The sequence below is a fragment of the Anguilla rostrata genome, chromosome 2, assembly GCF_018555375.3.
Source record: "Anguilla rostrata isolate EN2019 chromosome 2, ASM1855537v3, whole genome shotgun sequence".
In the NCBI taxonomy this organism is placed as follows: Eukaryota; Metazoa; Chordata; class Actinopteri; order Anguilliformes; family Anguillidae; genus Anguilla; species Anguilla rostrata.
Window position 1 is genome coordinate 46,329,119 of NC_057934.1, and position 16,779 is coordinate 46,345,897.

The 16,779-nt window shown below is 45.5% G+C and overlaps 1 protein-coding gene across 7 annotated transcripts in view; it reads right to left on the bottom strand.

Annotated features, from left to right (window-relative positions):
* Positions 1-16,779, bottom strand: part of LOC135248215 (trinucleotide repeat-containing gene 18 protein-like) — a 74,219-nt gene that overhangs the window by 14,439 nt on the left and 43,001 nt on the right. For 6 of the 7 annotated variants that reach the window (XM_064322571.1, XM_064322576.1, XM_064322575.1 and 3 more), the window contains 12 exons: positions 15,654-16,619; positions 15,208-15,359; positions 14,159-14,295; positions 13,500-13,622; positions 13,217-13,394; positions 12,633-13,011; positions 11,727-11,999; positions 7,329-7,550; positions 4,906-5,333; positions 4,234-4,383; positions 3,319-3,463; positions 2,542-2,659 (listed from right to left, as the gene is read on the bottom strand). In XM_064322571.1, coding sequence (XP_064178641.1) covers positions 2,542-2,659; positions 3,319-3,463; positions 4,234-4,383; positions 4,906-5,333; positions 7,329-7,550; positions 11,727-11,999; positions 12,633-13,011; positions 13,217-13,394; positions 13,500-13,622; positions 14,159-14,295; positions 15,208-15,359; positions 15,654-16,619 — 3,271 coding nt within the window. The remainder of the gene's footprint in view (positions 1-2,541; positions 2,660-3,318; positions 3,464-4,233; positions 4,384-4,905; positions 5,334-7,328; positions 7,551-11,726; positions 12,000-12,632; positions 13,012-13,216; positions 13,395-13,499; positions 13,623-14,158; positions 14,296-15,207; positions 15,360-15,653; positions 16,620-16,779) is intronic. The other variant, XM_064322574.1, reaches the window with a different exon arrangement.

The following is a 16,779-nucleotide window of genomic DNA, read 5'->3' on the forward strand; positions in this document are numbered from 1 at the left end:
TATCAATTTCAACAGTAGTTTTCAACTAAATTCACATACAACTTTACTGGAACTGAAAACCGTCAAGGTCAGTTCATTGTTGATTACCACAATCCAGACCACTGACCTTCCTGAAATCGAGAAAACAATACAGAAGGCGCAAAGAATATTCAGGAGCAGTTACCGTAGGCATGCTAGCTCAAGGGCAACAGCAAAGAATGAAAGGGAAAAAACATTTAAAAAGAAATTCTCCACAGACTGGCATATCTTTGGAAATTTAAATAGCAGCAGGGAAGACTTCAGATGAAATGGAATCAGAGAGTCACAGAAAGGCACAACTGAGATGATTATGAATGCACACAGGTCTTCCATGCTGTGTGGAAGTAGGCCACTGTGACCTTCAGTCACGTCATACAAGATTCTGTGGCACAAAATTATGCATAATCGCAGCAAAAGGAGGTCCACCAGACGATCAGAGAGATGCTGTACCAGCAACCCAACAGGGATTAGCCAGCACCTTACATCTTACACAACTCAGATTTAAAAGACTGCTGCTATTTAAAAGACTGAAATAAAACCACTTAGAATTACAAACTGTCAAAATACCTGCAAGTATAGTATACATGCATGACATATCATATAATTTATTTAAACAAAATAATAATTGCATACACTATTGGGTAAAAGGTTTGACATCTTTAAATGTGAGATAAAATGTATATTCTAGATAAAACACTGATAAAATCAACAAATATATACTTTTAAAGGGCGAGATTCATTAATTCAGCAAATGCTACGGAGGGAAATAAACGATAAGAGCCCAATGAAAAGGAGAAAGTCTTTAACTCCCCATTAACCATAGATAATGGCCCAGTACAGTTTGCACACCCTTCATGTAGCATGACAAGGGCATACTCATGAACCTGAAATACAGCATTTATGGAGAGACTGAAAAAAAATAAGAAAGTGCACTAGCCCCCTGGAGTTTTAATTTCGATATTTTTAATGCTGGTTCATTACTAACTCCAAAAGGGAACGGCAGTTTGTAAATATTTACTTTTTGATGCTTGCAGGCTTATTGATGTTCCTTCTGAGAAGGGTGGATATTCATACATCCACAGAGGAAAGCACTCGCTAATGGAGACCAGCACACACATATGCATCATTATCATAATATTCAGAAAACACGAGGGTGTGACTGGTAGAGACTAGGGTGCTGCTCAGCCAGAATCTGAGGCTGAGTATGCACTGGAGACAAATGGTTGACCCTCTCTTTTCTACTTTCATTAGAGTAGACTAGCACTCATTTCTGTCCTCAGGAGGGATATTTCATCTCTTCAGAACCAGTTTTAACTGTCACAGTAAACCTTCTAACCTCAAACGCTGGGGTCAGAAACTGAGAGTCGAGTTACCTCACACAATGAGGGTATTTATACTGTAATAAAGATTGAGAAGAAGGAGCGATCAAGCCAGGAAAAGACCAAGAACAGAGCATGTGTTAACTCTCTGAAAGAGAAAGGAGAAGGGTTCATATGTCCAGATAACAACCACAATTAATAAAAAGATTATTTTCTAAACAGCAGAACTATATGTATGCATGTATTTATGTATGTGTGTATTGGCCTTTAAAAATAATTCCCTTATTTTTGCAGTTGGAACTGTAAGCGACTTCGTTTCTGTGCTTTTAATGTCCAAATGCTGCCATAAGCTAACAGAGTGGTTTATGCCAACAATTCTCCAAAAACGTAAAAATAAATAAATACGTAAACATGGGTTTCACTTAGTGTTAACAGTTCAACAGAATATACTGACCACACAGCATTGTATTTTTCTTGCCTTCAAGGATGTTAAAGTCATCCCAAACTCACTTGGACACGTTTTAAGACCGCTCACATGTTTCCATTTAATAGGGGCTTCAGCCAAAGCCAAGGCAGCCTCTCCACATGTTCATTATAACAACAGCTTCTCCGACACAAGCCAAGGGGATAGCAGAAAAGCAGGCAGGAAGCCACCGGAGATGCGTTTTAAATGGAGCAGCCTGGAGGACAGTGGAAACTATTCCACGGTTCATAAGGAGGACGTGGTGTTTTACAGAGGGCAGGAGCTGTATCCAAGGGGAATGGGGATGAGATGTTCTCAGCAGATGCATTCCATAGCCTTTTCTCGAGAAAACTGATGTAGCCTCTTTTTAAAAAAAATAAATAGATGCGTGCAGGTGAACGAAACTATGACGACAAAGCAGCAGCTTGCGGACGTTGGAGGAAAACAAAAAATACACAGACTATCCGTGTCCCCGTGGGTAGTCTGTGGATTTCTGTTCATAACAATGATCCTTTGTAGCAAACAGATTCCACTATTTCCCTGCCATAACGGTAAATTAACAAAGCGTCTCTTCAGACTTCCATGGAAATGCATCAGAGAGCAGACATTTTTCAGTCTTTCACACCTGAAGTGAGCACCATTTCAGTGTTGCCTTTACAGAGCGAAGCACCCAAGGGGTAATGGACACCCTATCAGACAATGAGGCGGCGGCATCTTTGAAGCGGTTTGGGAGATTCTTACATGTCTGGGGAGTGAACGGTGTTGACATGGCCAGCGTACAGCAGTTTGTCATCCATGGGAATGAGGACCCGCAGACCGTCCTTCAGCTCATCCTTGTCAATCACGCAATTCCGGGGGGCTGTGACAGAAAAACACGATCATAAAAGCAGGGAAAGGTACAGGAAGAGTTCTTCAAGCCTGTTAGGCTGACTGCACCGCTAAATTATAGGCTACTGCACGAATGTACATTTCAATTTGAGTAATTTACATCCCCTGGAGGAGACCTATTGACAAAGGAGCTTCAGCGCAAGGTTTCTGCTCAAGCACTTTTTCTTCAACACGTTTGTGGGGTGTTTTTACACATCGTTGTTATGCATACAAAATTGTACCAATTCTTAACGGCCATTCTTGCAATTGCATATCTACCCCTGCATTAACATAAACTCAACATGAACAATGGAGTTAATCCGGGTATAGCACAGTATAAAATTGCCTCAAAATTGCTTTTGTGTTGTTCGACAATGATTTGTTTCAGAATGCTGCATGAGACAATGCTGGCTGATTAGGCATACGGTATGCATGACAAGCCTTCTCAGCCAAAAGGCAGCTAATGAATGTTCAGGGTTTGTGTGCTCGTATTTACATTAGCGCCTTATAGCTTTGGAACGATATGGTAAGGAATTTGCAGAAAGTACAGATGAGAGAAAGGCTAATCTGTCTGCGCCGAAAACAGTGCTTTTGTTGAGAGCATGAGCTAGCGCGAGGGATATGGATGGCACTGAGCGAGTCTGAGCTCACCGGGCGTGCTGGGCCGGTCAGACGGGGTACTCAGTGGGATGCTCTCATCTTCGGAGAAGCTGCTGTCCTGACTGTGCTCAAAGTCCTCATCGGCAGCCATGCTCTCCATAAGTTTACTGACCGCCCCTCCCTTCCCACGAACCTGCTGGGTAATGCACGCACACACACACGCGCGCACACACCCACACACACACACGCACATACACGCACACACATACACCCGAACCCACACACACATGCACACGCATGCACGCACACACACGCACACAATGAGGAATGATTTCAGACAAACATGTCTGAACAAGTTCTGCCTCCTCCCCACATCCCCATTTCAACAATGAATTGCAACGGTTAATACACCACATTTATTCTCTTCTTTATTCTTCATAAAAACCTGTGATCATGCAGTACATGTAATTGATGCATTCAAATAGGATGTACTGTATGTTTACAAAAGCTTCACTGAAAATGGACTGCATGGATGCACAAAATTGCTTTTTACCATTTTTTTTTTAATCAAGCACATTCCAAAGTAGTGCCCGGACTAATTAGCATTCTCATGCAGCTCCTGCCTCCAGTTAAAGAGCTGCTGGTATTCAGCACCAGGGCTGCACTGCTCGGGAGGGAGACTCTTGATGGACAGGTCATTTAAATGCATTGCTTTTCCCAATGGGGGATGGGAAGGGCTTCTGGACTACCAGGTGAAACCAGCGTGAACTCCCAGCTACTCTCTCACAAAATCCCTCTCATTCTGACACTTGCGCTGTGAGTATCTCCAGACTGCTCACTGGCTTCCAAAATGGCAACTCCACAAGAAATCTTGAAAAGTGGTCATTAGCTTGTGTGAAAGAGAGAGAGAGAGAGAGAGAGAGAGTGAGAGAGAGAGAGAGAGAGAGAGAGAGTGTGCTTGTATACCTCTTTTTTGACTTCTCTGGGTTTGGGTTTGGCCTTGATTCTACGCGCAGGGCTGAGTGGGGAACAGTTCAGCGCCAAACAGCTTTCCGAGGAGGGGCTGGAGAGCAGGGGGGAAGGCAGGCACACGGGGGTCTCTTTACCCTTCTTCTTCTGAAAAACACCAGCAGACCAGATGCCACCGAGTCAATACACATGCTACCAAAGAGCAGTCAGGAGATAAAGCAGGATCCTCCGCGGAGTGGAATCTCGCATATTACCAGCCACAGTTCAAACCGAAAATAAACAAGAACGCTGTTTTCATTTGGTTCAATTTCACATCGACAACAGCCAGGTGTTCATGCGAGGTGGAATAGGATGCTCGCTGTTGCAGTGTGACACACGGAGGGGGATCTCTCTAATTCTGTCACACAGGCTGCAGAAAGAATAAACACAGATCACTGGCAACTGCAGGCAGGGCAGCGCTAGCCATCCATTAGTGTCTGGCGACATGGCACACTCAGCAGGAGGCTTGCTTGTACTACAAATGTTCCCGGACACCTGCTGCGAAATGTGCGCTGCTAAGCTGATGCTGAGCGCTTGCATGGAGGAGGAGGTGGGGGAGCAGAGGAGGCATGCGAGGTGTGCACTGCGCAGAAAACAGGGCTTTTGTTATCACAAATAAGAAAAACACACCTTGCCAATGTCTTTCACCTCCTTGGCTTTGGCAACCTCCTTCTTGGGGCTATGCAGCGGGGTCTTGGGGCAGCGGATGGGTTTGGGCGCGAGGCCGGGGGGGCTCTTGGGCAGTGGGGAGGCCGGCGTGGAGGTGGCGGCAGCGGCGTCGTGAAGGAAGATGCGCTCGCTCCTCCGGCGCGTCCAGCGGTCCTCGTCGCTGGGGTCCGGCCCGAAGTCGAAGCTGAACTCCCGGGGCGAGCACGACTTCCTGGGCTTCCGGCCCCGCTCGCTCATCCTGGGCCGGCCGGGGCTGGAGTCCTCCTGCAGCGCGCTCACCGGGGGCAGCAGGGGGAGCTCCGGAGCAGCCCTCTTACCGTGCAGCAGGGACGGGAACTTCTTCCTGAACTTGACGTCGCTCTCTGAATCGGTGAACTCAAACTCCGCACCTGAAAGGAGAAGGCATAGGTACAGACAGTCAGGTGTGTCAGAGAAGAGCCAGTTATATACGGCTGTGCAGCCCAGCAACTGACAAAACACTTCGACAGAACAGCCAGCTGCAAATTCAGAATGGACAAGGACAGGAAACCCCCCGCAGTAATGAGTGTGAGCACAAGCACGCACACACACACACACACACACACACACACATACACACACATACAAGCACACACACACACACACACACAAGCACATACACATACACCCACACACTCACGGGCAAGCGCACACACACACACACACACACACCCACACACTCACACACATACAAGCACACACACATACACACACACATACAAGCACACACACACGCATGCACACGCACACACACACACAAGCACATACACCCACACACTCACGGGCAAGCGCACACACACACACACACACACACACCCTCACGGACAAGCACACACACACACACACCCACACACTCGCACACATACAAGCACACACACACACACACACACATACAAGCACACACACACACACACGCACGCACACTCCTAGTGAGACAAAAGTGGCACACGTAATGACTTAACGTACATTTCAGAAATCCCCCTCTCTCCCAGCAGAATCAAGTTTCATTATTTGAACAGTAACTGACATTGAAACGGGCACCAAAGAGGAGCAGATAAATTGCATATCACATCATCATGGGTCACAACCGAATGCACAAATTATATTTCAGTGAAATGGTCACAGCAATAATAATTTCACTGAATATAAAATAACACTGAATAGCACCACAGTGGATTCACTTAGAGGCATAATTGTAGCCATAGTTCTCTCCAACACGATCTGTTCCTCATTTTACTTCAGGTTTCTTGCCTACGACTCACTACTCCTCATGCTGACCTCAAAAGGAAGTTGACCAGCGAACTTTGTGACAATGACATGTACATCCCAAAACTGATTAGCAGTCTACAATTTTCATTGCAACTACACGACTGAAGACAGAACAGGCATGGCAACAGCCTGCCATGCTTGGCATTTCCATCCCCATATTCTGCAGACTAATCAGTCTGCTAGAGTAAATCTGTTTTACAAACACTTCACTGATGGCCCATCTGCGTAAAGGATGCTTTTTAGTGGCCCCAACATTCTGTTCCGAGGCCAAGGACATAACCACCCACTCTCTCCCTCCATCTCTCCCCCAGCCTCTCCTTCTCTCTGCAGCCTGTCAACTCTTCAGTTTTCCCCCTTTTCCTCAGCCAGATGTGCGCTATGGCACAGGCTATCCCCCTGCCTCGCGTATTCGAACAACAACAGCGATACTGCCTGTATGGAATAAGACCTCACCACCAAAACCAGATGTGAGGGGGAACGGGCTGAGTGTGTGCACTTATAAACACTGTCTGGGGTATTAATTAGGCAGCCTGCGTTTCACGTCTCTCAGGCTTGATCTGTTGTTTGTCAGGATCAGACGTGGCTTGCGGAACCTCGTCAAAGCGGCACGCTTCTACACCGTGCACTGTAACCACTCGAGGGGCGTGCGTGGCGCAGATGTACCGTGAAGAAAATTAAGCGGGAGTCTCCAGGAAGCAGGGAATTGACACGTCTATTCAAAAAAAAAAAAAAAAAAAAAAAAGGAAAAAAGAAAACATTTGGCACAGCAGTAGCAGAGCTATCACTTTATGTGCACCACACTTGTTTAATCTGCTGCACAGACTCAACCCACTGTGATTACAAACACTGGGAGGGCATAGATGTTGCTGATATTCATAAGAGACACCATGTCAATGTAGCGAGTGATGCCGTTGCATACATTTAATGATTCATTAGATGTGAAAACGTGGTGGTGAACAGAAATGGCCTATTCCAGTTGGAATACGGGTTAAAATGGAATAAAAAGGGGCAATGGGTTATGCCATGGGGATTTGTAATGACATAAGCGTCTCACACAGAAGGCAACAGAACATTTTGGCACAGAAGCATAACCCTACCCAGAAAGCTTTGCCTCTCGTCCTTTTTCTTGGCTTTCTGTTGGCTGATGGAGAGAGGGGTGGAGACGATGGGGCTGGGCATTGCACTGGCCGCAAACCGGGCCAGGAGCCCCAAGCCACTCTCTTCCAGGCAAGGTCCATCGCTCGCATACAGCTCACAGTCATACTCCTCGTCCTCATAGTCATCGTCATCATCATCATCATCTTTTTCCGTTGAGAAGTCTATAGAATGGGAAGGAGAAAGGTGTTAACAGAAGGCACGCAAAAAGGCATTAGCTGTCCCCATAGAAAATGAGAAGCTGAGTCATCCCAAGCAAACAAAGCTTTCAATTTATGTAATCTGTGGCACTCAGTTAAGACAAATCTTGCCTATTTCTTCTCAAATCCTCATGTAAATGCTGGACCTTTCAGCAAATTTCATTGGTTGCAATACATGCATGGCTTGCCATTCACTTTAATCACAAACCAATAAATTCAAATCGATAAATGTTTACTACTAAGTCAGTTGGAATTACTTTTGGTGCTTTACTCCAGCCAGTTTATAAATGGGTTCGGCTGATGTGAATACAATTTGCTGGGAGGCTTTGCTGCATTTATATTAAGTGTAACCTTTAGGGAAAAAAATAAACATGCAAGTCTGCATAGTCATGCATAACAGATGTACACCAAAACACTGTCGCCTACAATCAACCCAGACATGCATTATCTATCATACTACATTTACATTTTTTAATGGAACCATATGCATGTGTCAAAGTGGTGCTTGTATAACTTTAATTTAGCTGGGATAAAATGCTCCTGAGTTTACACAGGAGGCTGCTTGCCAATAAAGAAAATGATGAAAGAAACAAGAACTATGCTTGATTTAATCTGGGAAGGGAGGGACAAGCAAGGTGGGCAGCATCTCAAAGATACAAGATAATTACGGAGAATTAAAAGCCGGACTGTATGCCGCATGTTATTTGACAATCCTCCTCAAAGTATGGGGCCAGGGATGCAAGGCCGCAGATACAGCCAGGCCTAACAAGAAAGGCTGGCAGCCTTCCCTCACCGATACAGCTGAATGAGCACAATAATGGAAAAAAAGAGGACGGGAAAAAAAACATCTGCTGCAAGCAGAAATCCTGACTAAAGAAGACATAAATTATTAACAGTTAATTCTGAGAGGAGCTTGTCAAAATGGAGAAAGGGGGGTTGGGGGTAGGGGAACTGTCAAGCACCTACCAGGACTGACTGTTAAAAAAAAAAACAAAGAAAAAAAACAGCAGGTACCCAACTCTCCCTCAACCCCTCATTTACCTTCATTAGAAGATGAGGGACACATTAACAGACAAAGACAGAGGAACATTTTCAAGGAAATGACACAGAGAAGATACCACAGCCCAGTGCAGTTAAACATGTAGAAGCAGGGAGTGCGCTGGTTAATGTGTGAGCAGGGTGCAAGGCTGATTAGTGGACAAGGACGTTCTGTGCACACAGTCGAGTAGAGACAGCACAGGTTCGACCACAGAGCGTGTTAATCTGCGACACCCAACGAAAGCAATCGAAAGGAAGAGATGCAGAGGGGGAAACGAGCACGGCCAGATGCAACAAAGAGTATATCTGGAACCTGGGAGGGTCTCAGGTGCTCTGTCCCAGAAGCACACGGTCTGGATGGGCTTTTGAAGGATTTAGCCTCTTCAGCCATGGTTCACTCTTTAATCTAATCCTGCACCTTATTTCAAACTCTCTTACTCTCTCCCTCTAAGCAACATGACTCTGAATCCTAATGTGGCAAAGATTAGATTTTCAGCTAGAATACAGGAAAAGATGTCATACGTTTCTAAAATCAACCTTCAGCACAGAATACACTGCTTATTTTCCATAAATTTCCAGCATGTGACAAGCAGTTTATTTGAACCATTTGCGTCACATTATGCCATTTTGACAGGCAATTCACAGCCGAATATAGTGCTCAATGCAAAAAATATCCCTATTTTAGTACACCTACAATTTATGTTTTATAAAGTTTTTCATATAAATGGCCTGTCTGCAGACTTTTGTGTAGGCAGAAGTAAAAATGTTTTTTTCTAAATATAAGCTTGTTTCATGGGCATAAACGGATCAAATGTATGAGGCAACCTAGTTCTTTCAGACCATAAATGACATTACTCAACATAATGCTTGCATCATGACATTTGCCCCTGATGTTGCACTGAAATGTGGCAGACTTTCAACATTTATTCAAACGAAATGCAAGTTTCATTTCCTTGCAGTGTTTTCACATCCCCTCAAAGAAAAGAACAACATTCTCGCACTGGAATAAGTCAATCAGCAGAACATACTGCCAGAAAGACAAGTTGTTGAATTCTGGCTACAACAGAAAGATTTGAAATAGCTATACTGGCTAAAAACAATGTAAGCAGCTATAAAACATATGATGGCAGAAGTGAAATTCAGTCATGACATACACACTGCCTAAAATATATAGAGAACCTTGTAACAAGATGCTTCGCTTCTGCTACAGATTAAAGCATATTATGGGCCAATGCATCAATAGATTTAAAGAAGTAACCATGGCTTTAGGCACATATATTTGTAAAATTTATAAAAACACAAAACATTCAAGTCTGTGTGTGTTGGTAATCCCTTTTTTGGTACGTTCTATAGGGACAACATTGGTAGAGATGTTAAGAAATGTCACATCAAGAAAGGGCGATAGTCCTACCTACAGAACAATGTTCATGGTTCAGGTGACATGGAAAGTGACCGTGTGCTGTGCAGCTGTCTGCCCTACTTCCAGCCAATCACTTTGCTTCTTTTTTTGCAGCAGGATGAGCGAATGCATAGACCGATACAGACATTCAAAAGCATCATGGGTAGGAGAAGGGGGTCAGAGGTGGAAGGGTGGCCAAGCAGCTGCAGGGAGAAAGCGAGCAATCTAGAAAAGCAGGTTATTCATTGTTTAGTAAAAAGGGAAAGCCATTGAGTGCCCTATTGTCCAAATATCCCTTAAGGATAACCACACAGTGGCACGTCGAATTAAAAAAAACAAAAAGTACATAAAGTATCAAGTAAAAGTTCACCTGGAGAACAAGTTTCATGGCAAAGATCACGTTTGTGAAATGTCAAACCCATCATGGCATGAAAAGTTTTTTGTGTCAGCAGCAGAAGAAATCTCCCTCCCATTGTAAGAGCACTCTCTGTTGCACCTGGCTCTAAATCCATCTGCATTATTTATCTTGCTCATTTCATGGACCTCACTTCTTGCTGGGTTGCCATGACATGATAATATCCCCTTAAAATTGACTGACATTACAAGATCTTGTTTCAAAAGGTTCCAATGTTAATGTTCAGTAATTTTTTTATCCATTACGTTCTATTTAGTTATGCACCAATTAAAGGACATCAGTGGTTTACCTCACAATTATCATTTAACATTTATACCTCACTGGGCCTTAACATGTATTTCTAGTAACAGCTAGAGCCTGCATGTATTTGAAAAAGAACCCCCAGAGAAAGTGCTGAACTATATATAGTGTACCAAGTCCAACCAAAAATCCAGATTTTTTTTTTTTTTTTTTTGCTTAGAACAGCAGTAGGTGTTTTTAAAGGTCTTCTACACTTTCTCCATATATACAAAAAAATCAGTAATACATTATCATGTATGCACAGCCTATTGCCAATAGGGTTTCAGGTTAAAAAAAATCTTTTAGAACTTCCAGCCATATCCTTTTGACAAATTACCTTACCTGACACTCATCATTGCCATGAACTTCCAGTTAAAATTTGCCTTAAAACCTACTTCCTAGCAGGTATTCAGAATGAACAACAAAATACCAACTTTGTAATTTTTGGCTTGCCCAATAGAATGAAACTCAATTACAGATGTTATCCTTCATTTCTCAGCTTAATGGGAGTGATGACAAAAGGGATATTTGAATAACAGAGCAGTGGACTGCATCTGGGAATGAAGTGAAGCAACCTTAAAACATAACAGGAGACACAGCAAGAGAGACAAAGCACACTGTTGTTTTTAGTGAAAAATGAAATCAACACGTTTAATAAAGCTTGGGTACCAAACTGCAATACAAATAACAAGCGTTCCAAACACCCATATGTTTTCTCATTTACAATTCCACTGACGCCTCTAAACAAAGGCAAAAAAATAATAAAAGGTAACAAATTAAAAGGAGACTCTGAAAAGAGCCAATAATATAGCACACAATCAGACAAAAGGAAAGAGGTGGCAGGCTACGCTGCCAGAATCAAAGATGGCTGCTTCAGAGTGAGCGCACCATCAGTGATGGTGACCATCATCTTTATTTTTGGAGGGGGGTCTGAGGGATGAGGGGCGCGCTACCATCTTTCATGAATCTTTAATTAACTCTGTACATAACGAGGTTTTGGTCTAGTAACCTTGATCGAACGAGTCCTCTGAGGAGTCAGTGAAGGACGAGCGGGCCTCTGCCTCCTGCAGCAGTAAGGCAAAGTGCTTGTGTTTTGTCTTGACGAGCGCCTGCTTGGACACAAGTGTTCCCGACGCCCCGCCCCTCTTCGATGATGGGCGGCTCTTCTTCGATGCCTCGCTGCACAGGCCGGACCCTCGCACCCGCGATCCCGGTCTGCCCAGCATAGAGCGAGGCGGCCAACCGTCTTTCAGCGATCCATCGTCCTCCTCCGAGTCCGTATCTGTTTTCAAATCAGGGGGCCATACCGGTATGTTAGAGTTCCACATCATTTCATATAATCCCTCTGGACCAATATGAGTGTGGCTCAGGAGAGAACCCGCCCCATACAACAGCCCTCCCCACCAATGTCTCCCTTCATTTCATCTGCCGATGAATTACAACAATGGATGACATTAATTAATTTGTCTGTAGCGTGCTACAAAACAGAAAGCGGTTTGTAATAAGTGAAAGCAACAAACCTATCAGATTAAAACACCCAGCAATATATAGGGCACTCCACAAAGTGTCTGTGTATGCAGGATCAGCAGGAATAAGCAACGCCTCACAGCACAAACATTGGATTTGCCACATTAACTCCCCGGCCTTTTCACTCATTCAGCAAACACAACGCACGTTCAGAACTCGTTCTAATCTTTGTTTGTAACTGAAGCCTGACTGACTGAAGCGAGGATGTTTGAATACGGAAAGCAATTTTCTTCCTTCATTCATAATTAATTGTTATTAAAATTTGATGTTAATTAATCATAAAAAATGTGACTGTATTCTTGATCAACTGAACAAGCAACAGGCTCAGAAGAAAACCCTGACCGCTTAAACTTTCACGCCAGCAGGAGTAGGGAAGGCTTATACTTACTGTATGAGTAGCTGCTCAATTCAGACCGTGCAGGAGAATATGATGGCTTCAGCTGACCTTTCACCTTTAGGCAGGGCTCCAGGTTCTTTGTTTTAGCTGCCATTTTGTTTTTACCTCCTTTGGAAGGCTTCTGGAAGAGGCTGAGGCCTTTGGTGTGGCTCTTTGTGCCTTCCTTGCCTTTCATCCCCACTTCGTGGAGCATGAGCAGCTTGCTGCAGCTCCCTGAGCTGGCTTTGGATTTCCCTGAGGGTTCATCTGCAAACTTAAAAGGGGACTTGTGGGGTTTACCCAGTTTGGTGAGAGACAAGGCCTTGTCCAGCTTGCTTGCCAACTGCTCTTGTTCACTCACTTTCTTCCTTTTGATGGTTTTCATCAGCATCTGTCAGAACAGATGCAGAGGAACAATTACACAAAGATCTTTCAAAAGACAGAATCCCACAACAGCAGAAAATGGGATATTCAATGCAGATTGCTAAAAACTTAACTCGTGCCACAGAATATTCTATATTATTCCATTGAAGATCACCCGTATAATAGCTAATATAAGGTGAAATGCAAGGTGTGCATTGGCAGAGCACACTAACCTGTGGAGGATAACTTGAGGATGCCTCGTTTTCATTCCAGCCCTTGCTTTTTCTCTTCATTTTCACAGCTCCATCCCTGTCCATCTCATCATCATCATCAGGATTGGGTCCCCGAAACCGCTTCCTCGCCCCTTCACCAGTCTCAGAGTCTTCAGACAGGAACACACTCCGGCCAAACCTAAGAGTATGGGCAGTCATTCAGTCATTTAGGCATTCAGTTACACAGTACACAGTACGTTCTATTGGATTTTTGTGTGACGGACAGCTTTAACAGCACACTCACTTTCCACACTTGGGGTCCGGTTTTCCGACAGGTGGCGAAAAAATGCAAATGCTGTGCTTCCTCTTCCTGGGCCTTCCTGGACCTCTGCGAGACAAACTCCTGTTCTTCTCTTCCTGCTTCTCCCTGCACAACACACCAGACCAGGGCCTTAGAACACCAGTGGATGGAGACCATTAATGCTTGCCCGGGGAATTACTATTTTCCGTGTATGTAATGTCACCACGGTTGCGTTTAGTTCAATCGGGTTTTTCATGCTCAAGTTTGTATTCTCAGAAAAAAAACCTTTCTTCCTTTTACACGCTGTGAATGACTATCTCTGTGTGAGGTCTGAGCTGAAATCCTCTGGTAAAGACGACGGTATATTATGGAGAATATATCTGTAGTTCCCAGCAAGGACAAAGTTTGTTTGTCAATCGTAAAAAACCCAAAACGGTTGCAGAATATAAGCTCAGATAGGTGACCCTGTGAAAACAAACTAGTGGTAAAAATGTATAGCTTAAATTGAGGTGAACCTTGGGTGTGAAATACAGGGAGGGTGGTAGACTACAAATTACTACAGTATTTGGCGCCTTTGGGAAAAAAGGTGGTGTGATAACATCAGGAAGTATAGACAAACCAGGAGAGTGGGGGTCAGGGGACGACGAAAGGTAAACACTCACTCAGACTCCCGGTGTCTCTGAAGCTTCACCAGCTCCCTCTGCTTGTCCTTGTACCTCCTCTGCAGCTCGGCCAGCCTCATGCGGTAGTCCACCTCCATGGTGTTCATCCTGTCCATAGACGACTTCATGGAGAACAGCTGCAGATAAGAGAGTGGGAGAGAAGCTGTAACGAGGGCAGTCCCAACTGAACGCACCCCAAACACGGCCGTTATCCGTCTAACACCATTCTCTGCCTTTTCTGGTAATTTCAAAAAACCTTAAAAACATGACCTTTACCTGCTGAGAGATTAATGAGAACTTGATATGTTCCCATCAAGAAAAATGTTAACAGGACAGTAAAGAAGACCCAAAACGGACCGTTATCGTCCACCATTCTTGGCTTTTCTGTAATCTCAAAAAACCTTAAAAAAATTGTGCCTTTATTTTTACTTTCTTGTTTTGTAAAAGTTAGAAGGAAAATCCTTACAAAACTCTATGGGTTTCAGGGACATGCTAAAATAAGTAATCAGAACATCGAACACATTCTGTAAACCAGCCAAAGAATGAGGATTCAGTAGACCCACAAACACTGGTGTCAGGAGAAATTCAGCCACCTATAACGTTCCACTTGCAATTTTTACAGTGGTCAACCAATAGAAACATGTTATTCATCACCTGGTAATTAACATCTCCATGGGCATTTTATCTCTCTAATTAGAAGTCAGAGGAGTAACATTTCAGTTCTAGTGCACTGTGGCTAACTCTCTGGAGGACATGGGCTTTTTTATTGAGCCAATTAAATGGAAAAAACAATGGCATTACAATAACAAAATACACAACACATTCTGTCAAGGGGCTGTATGTGGGTGGGGGGAGTACTGAAGGGGAGGGGGTATTTTGACAATAGCTAAAAGTCCCTATGCACTCTTTCGGTAGGAACCTTGTCTGCAAACCCACCAGAGGCAACCGCTTGTTCCAGCAGCTCCGGCCCATGCATATCAGAACAGGCCAGATGAATAAATATGAAGGAAGGGACTGCCTGGTAAGAGGCCCATCCTCGCTCTGCTTACCGACTCGTCCTTCTTCTGCATCCAGCTGTACCTCTTGTTGGGGTTGAGCTCTCGCGGGAGACGGATGGTGACGGCCGGCTCGCTGTCCGTCGCCTCCAGCAGCACCTGCCTGCCAGCCAGCAGGAGGCTCTCCAGCCCGCAGAGCGCCGCACCTGCGCAATCAAAAGGGCACCAATCACGAGTCTGCAGCACGCACGCGCACCGGAAACCAGCGCGAAAAACCTGAGCTCTCCCTCGCATCTTCTATGGCCTCCCGTCATCCACTGCATTGTACAGCAAAAGCAAAGTCAAAGACTAAAAGCATTCATACCCTTTCACTCACATCATTAACTGTAAATTAGTCCATGTCAAATTAAACTGGGCTACTCTCATGAACCTTGAAATTACTGCAAAATGTTTAGGACAGCGGGACTGCCAGGGATTTTAGCCCTCTCAGGGGAACATACACTGCATCTCATGATGGCGCCTCTGCAGTTCCAGCTCAGCGATTTCACTCAGCAGGGCGATGCCCTCCAGAGCGCTGGTCTCCAGGGGAAAGAAGCTGGCGGGGCAGAGCGGGGCCGGGCTGAGGGTTCCTGGCAGGGCCAGCAGGGAGCAGGCCTGAGGCAGCTCGCTGGCCGTCACCAGAGCCATCATGCCCGCCATGGGATCCTCAGGCCGGATGTCCAGGGGGCCCTGAGTGAAGGGTGTGAAGGGCCTGGTCTCAGGGAGGAGCTCGGTCTCGTTCGAGCGCTCCATCGCCAGGTCTGTCGCCTCGCCCTCCAGATCTGCCTCACCAGGTGGGGAGAGGGTCTCCTCCGGCTGCTGCATTTCAGCTTGGGGCTCGCTGGGTTGTGTTGGGGCGTCAATGGTGCAGAACGTCCCATTCCTGGCCTTGGCTTCAGGCAACATCTCTGAGACCGATTCAGTCACTTGCTGAGAAGCTTGGCAGGTTTGGATGGATAATACTTCTAGTTTCACCTTCCCTCCATCTTCCTCTTGGTGCTCTTCCTCCTCCTGTGCTTCTGCTTGCAGAATCCTGGCTGTGGAGTGGCTCTCTTGCTCAGGTACCACATGGTGGCCGTGGCTGGTGATTGGTAGCAGAGCCATGCCAGTGTGCAGAGGCCCCAGACTGGCCTGGTTCAGGAGCTCCTTGCTGTCCTCCAGGCCTGGTTCCTCCTTGAGCACCGCCCCCCTGTCCTCCCCCGGCTCCTCCTCCCCGGAGGTCCGGGGGAGCTCGGCCACGGCGGGGGAGAGCAGGCGCTCCGCTTTGACTCCCGCTGAGGGGTCCAGGAGCTCGGGGGCCTCCGTCGGCAGCGGCACATCTGGCGCCAGCCCGTCGGCATCCGCCGCCGCAGCCGGCTGGAGGAGGTAGGGGTAGTGACTGCCGAATGGAGCGGTTATCGATTGGTAGGGGTAACCGGGAGGAATTTCTGCCAAAAAAAGAGAAGAAAAGCAGTTGAGTGGCTTGGAGCGTTTATGCATAAAGCAGAGGGGTTTCAGTAGGCTAAATCTCCCAGTGACAGAGTGACAAAACGATTAATCACGGGCTTACACTTCAGAAACACGGCTCTATGAAACTTTCATGAGCCA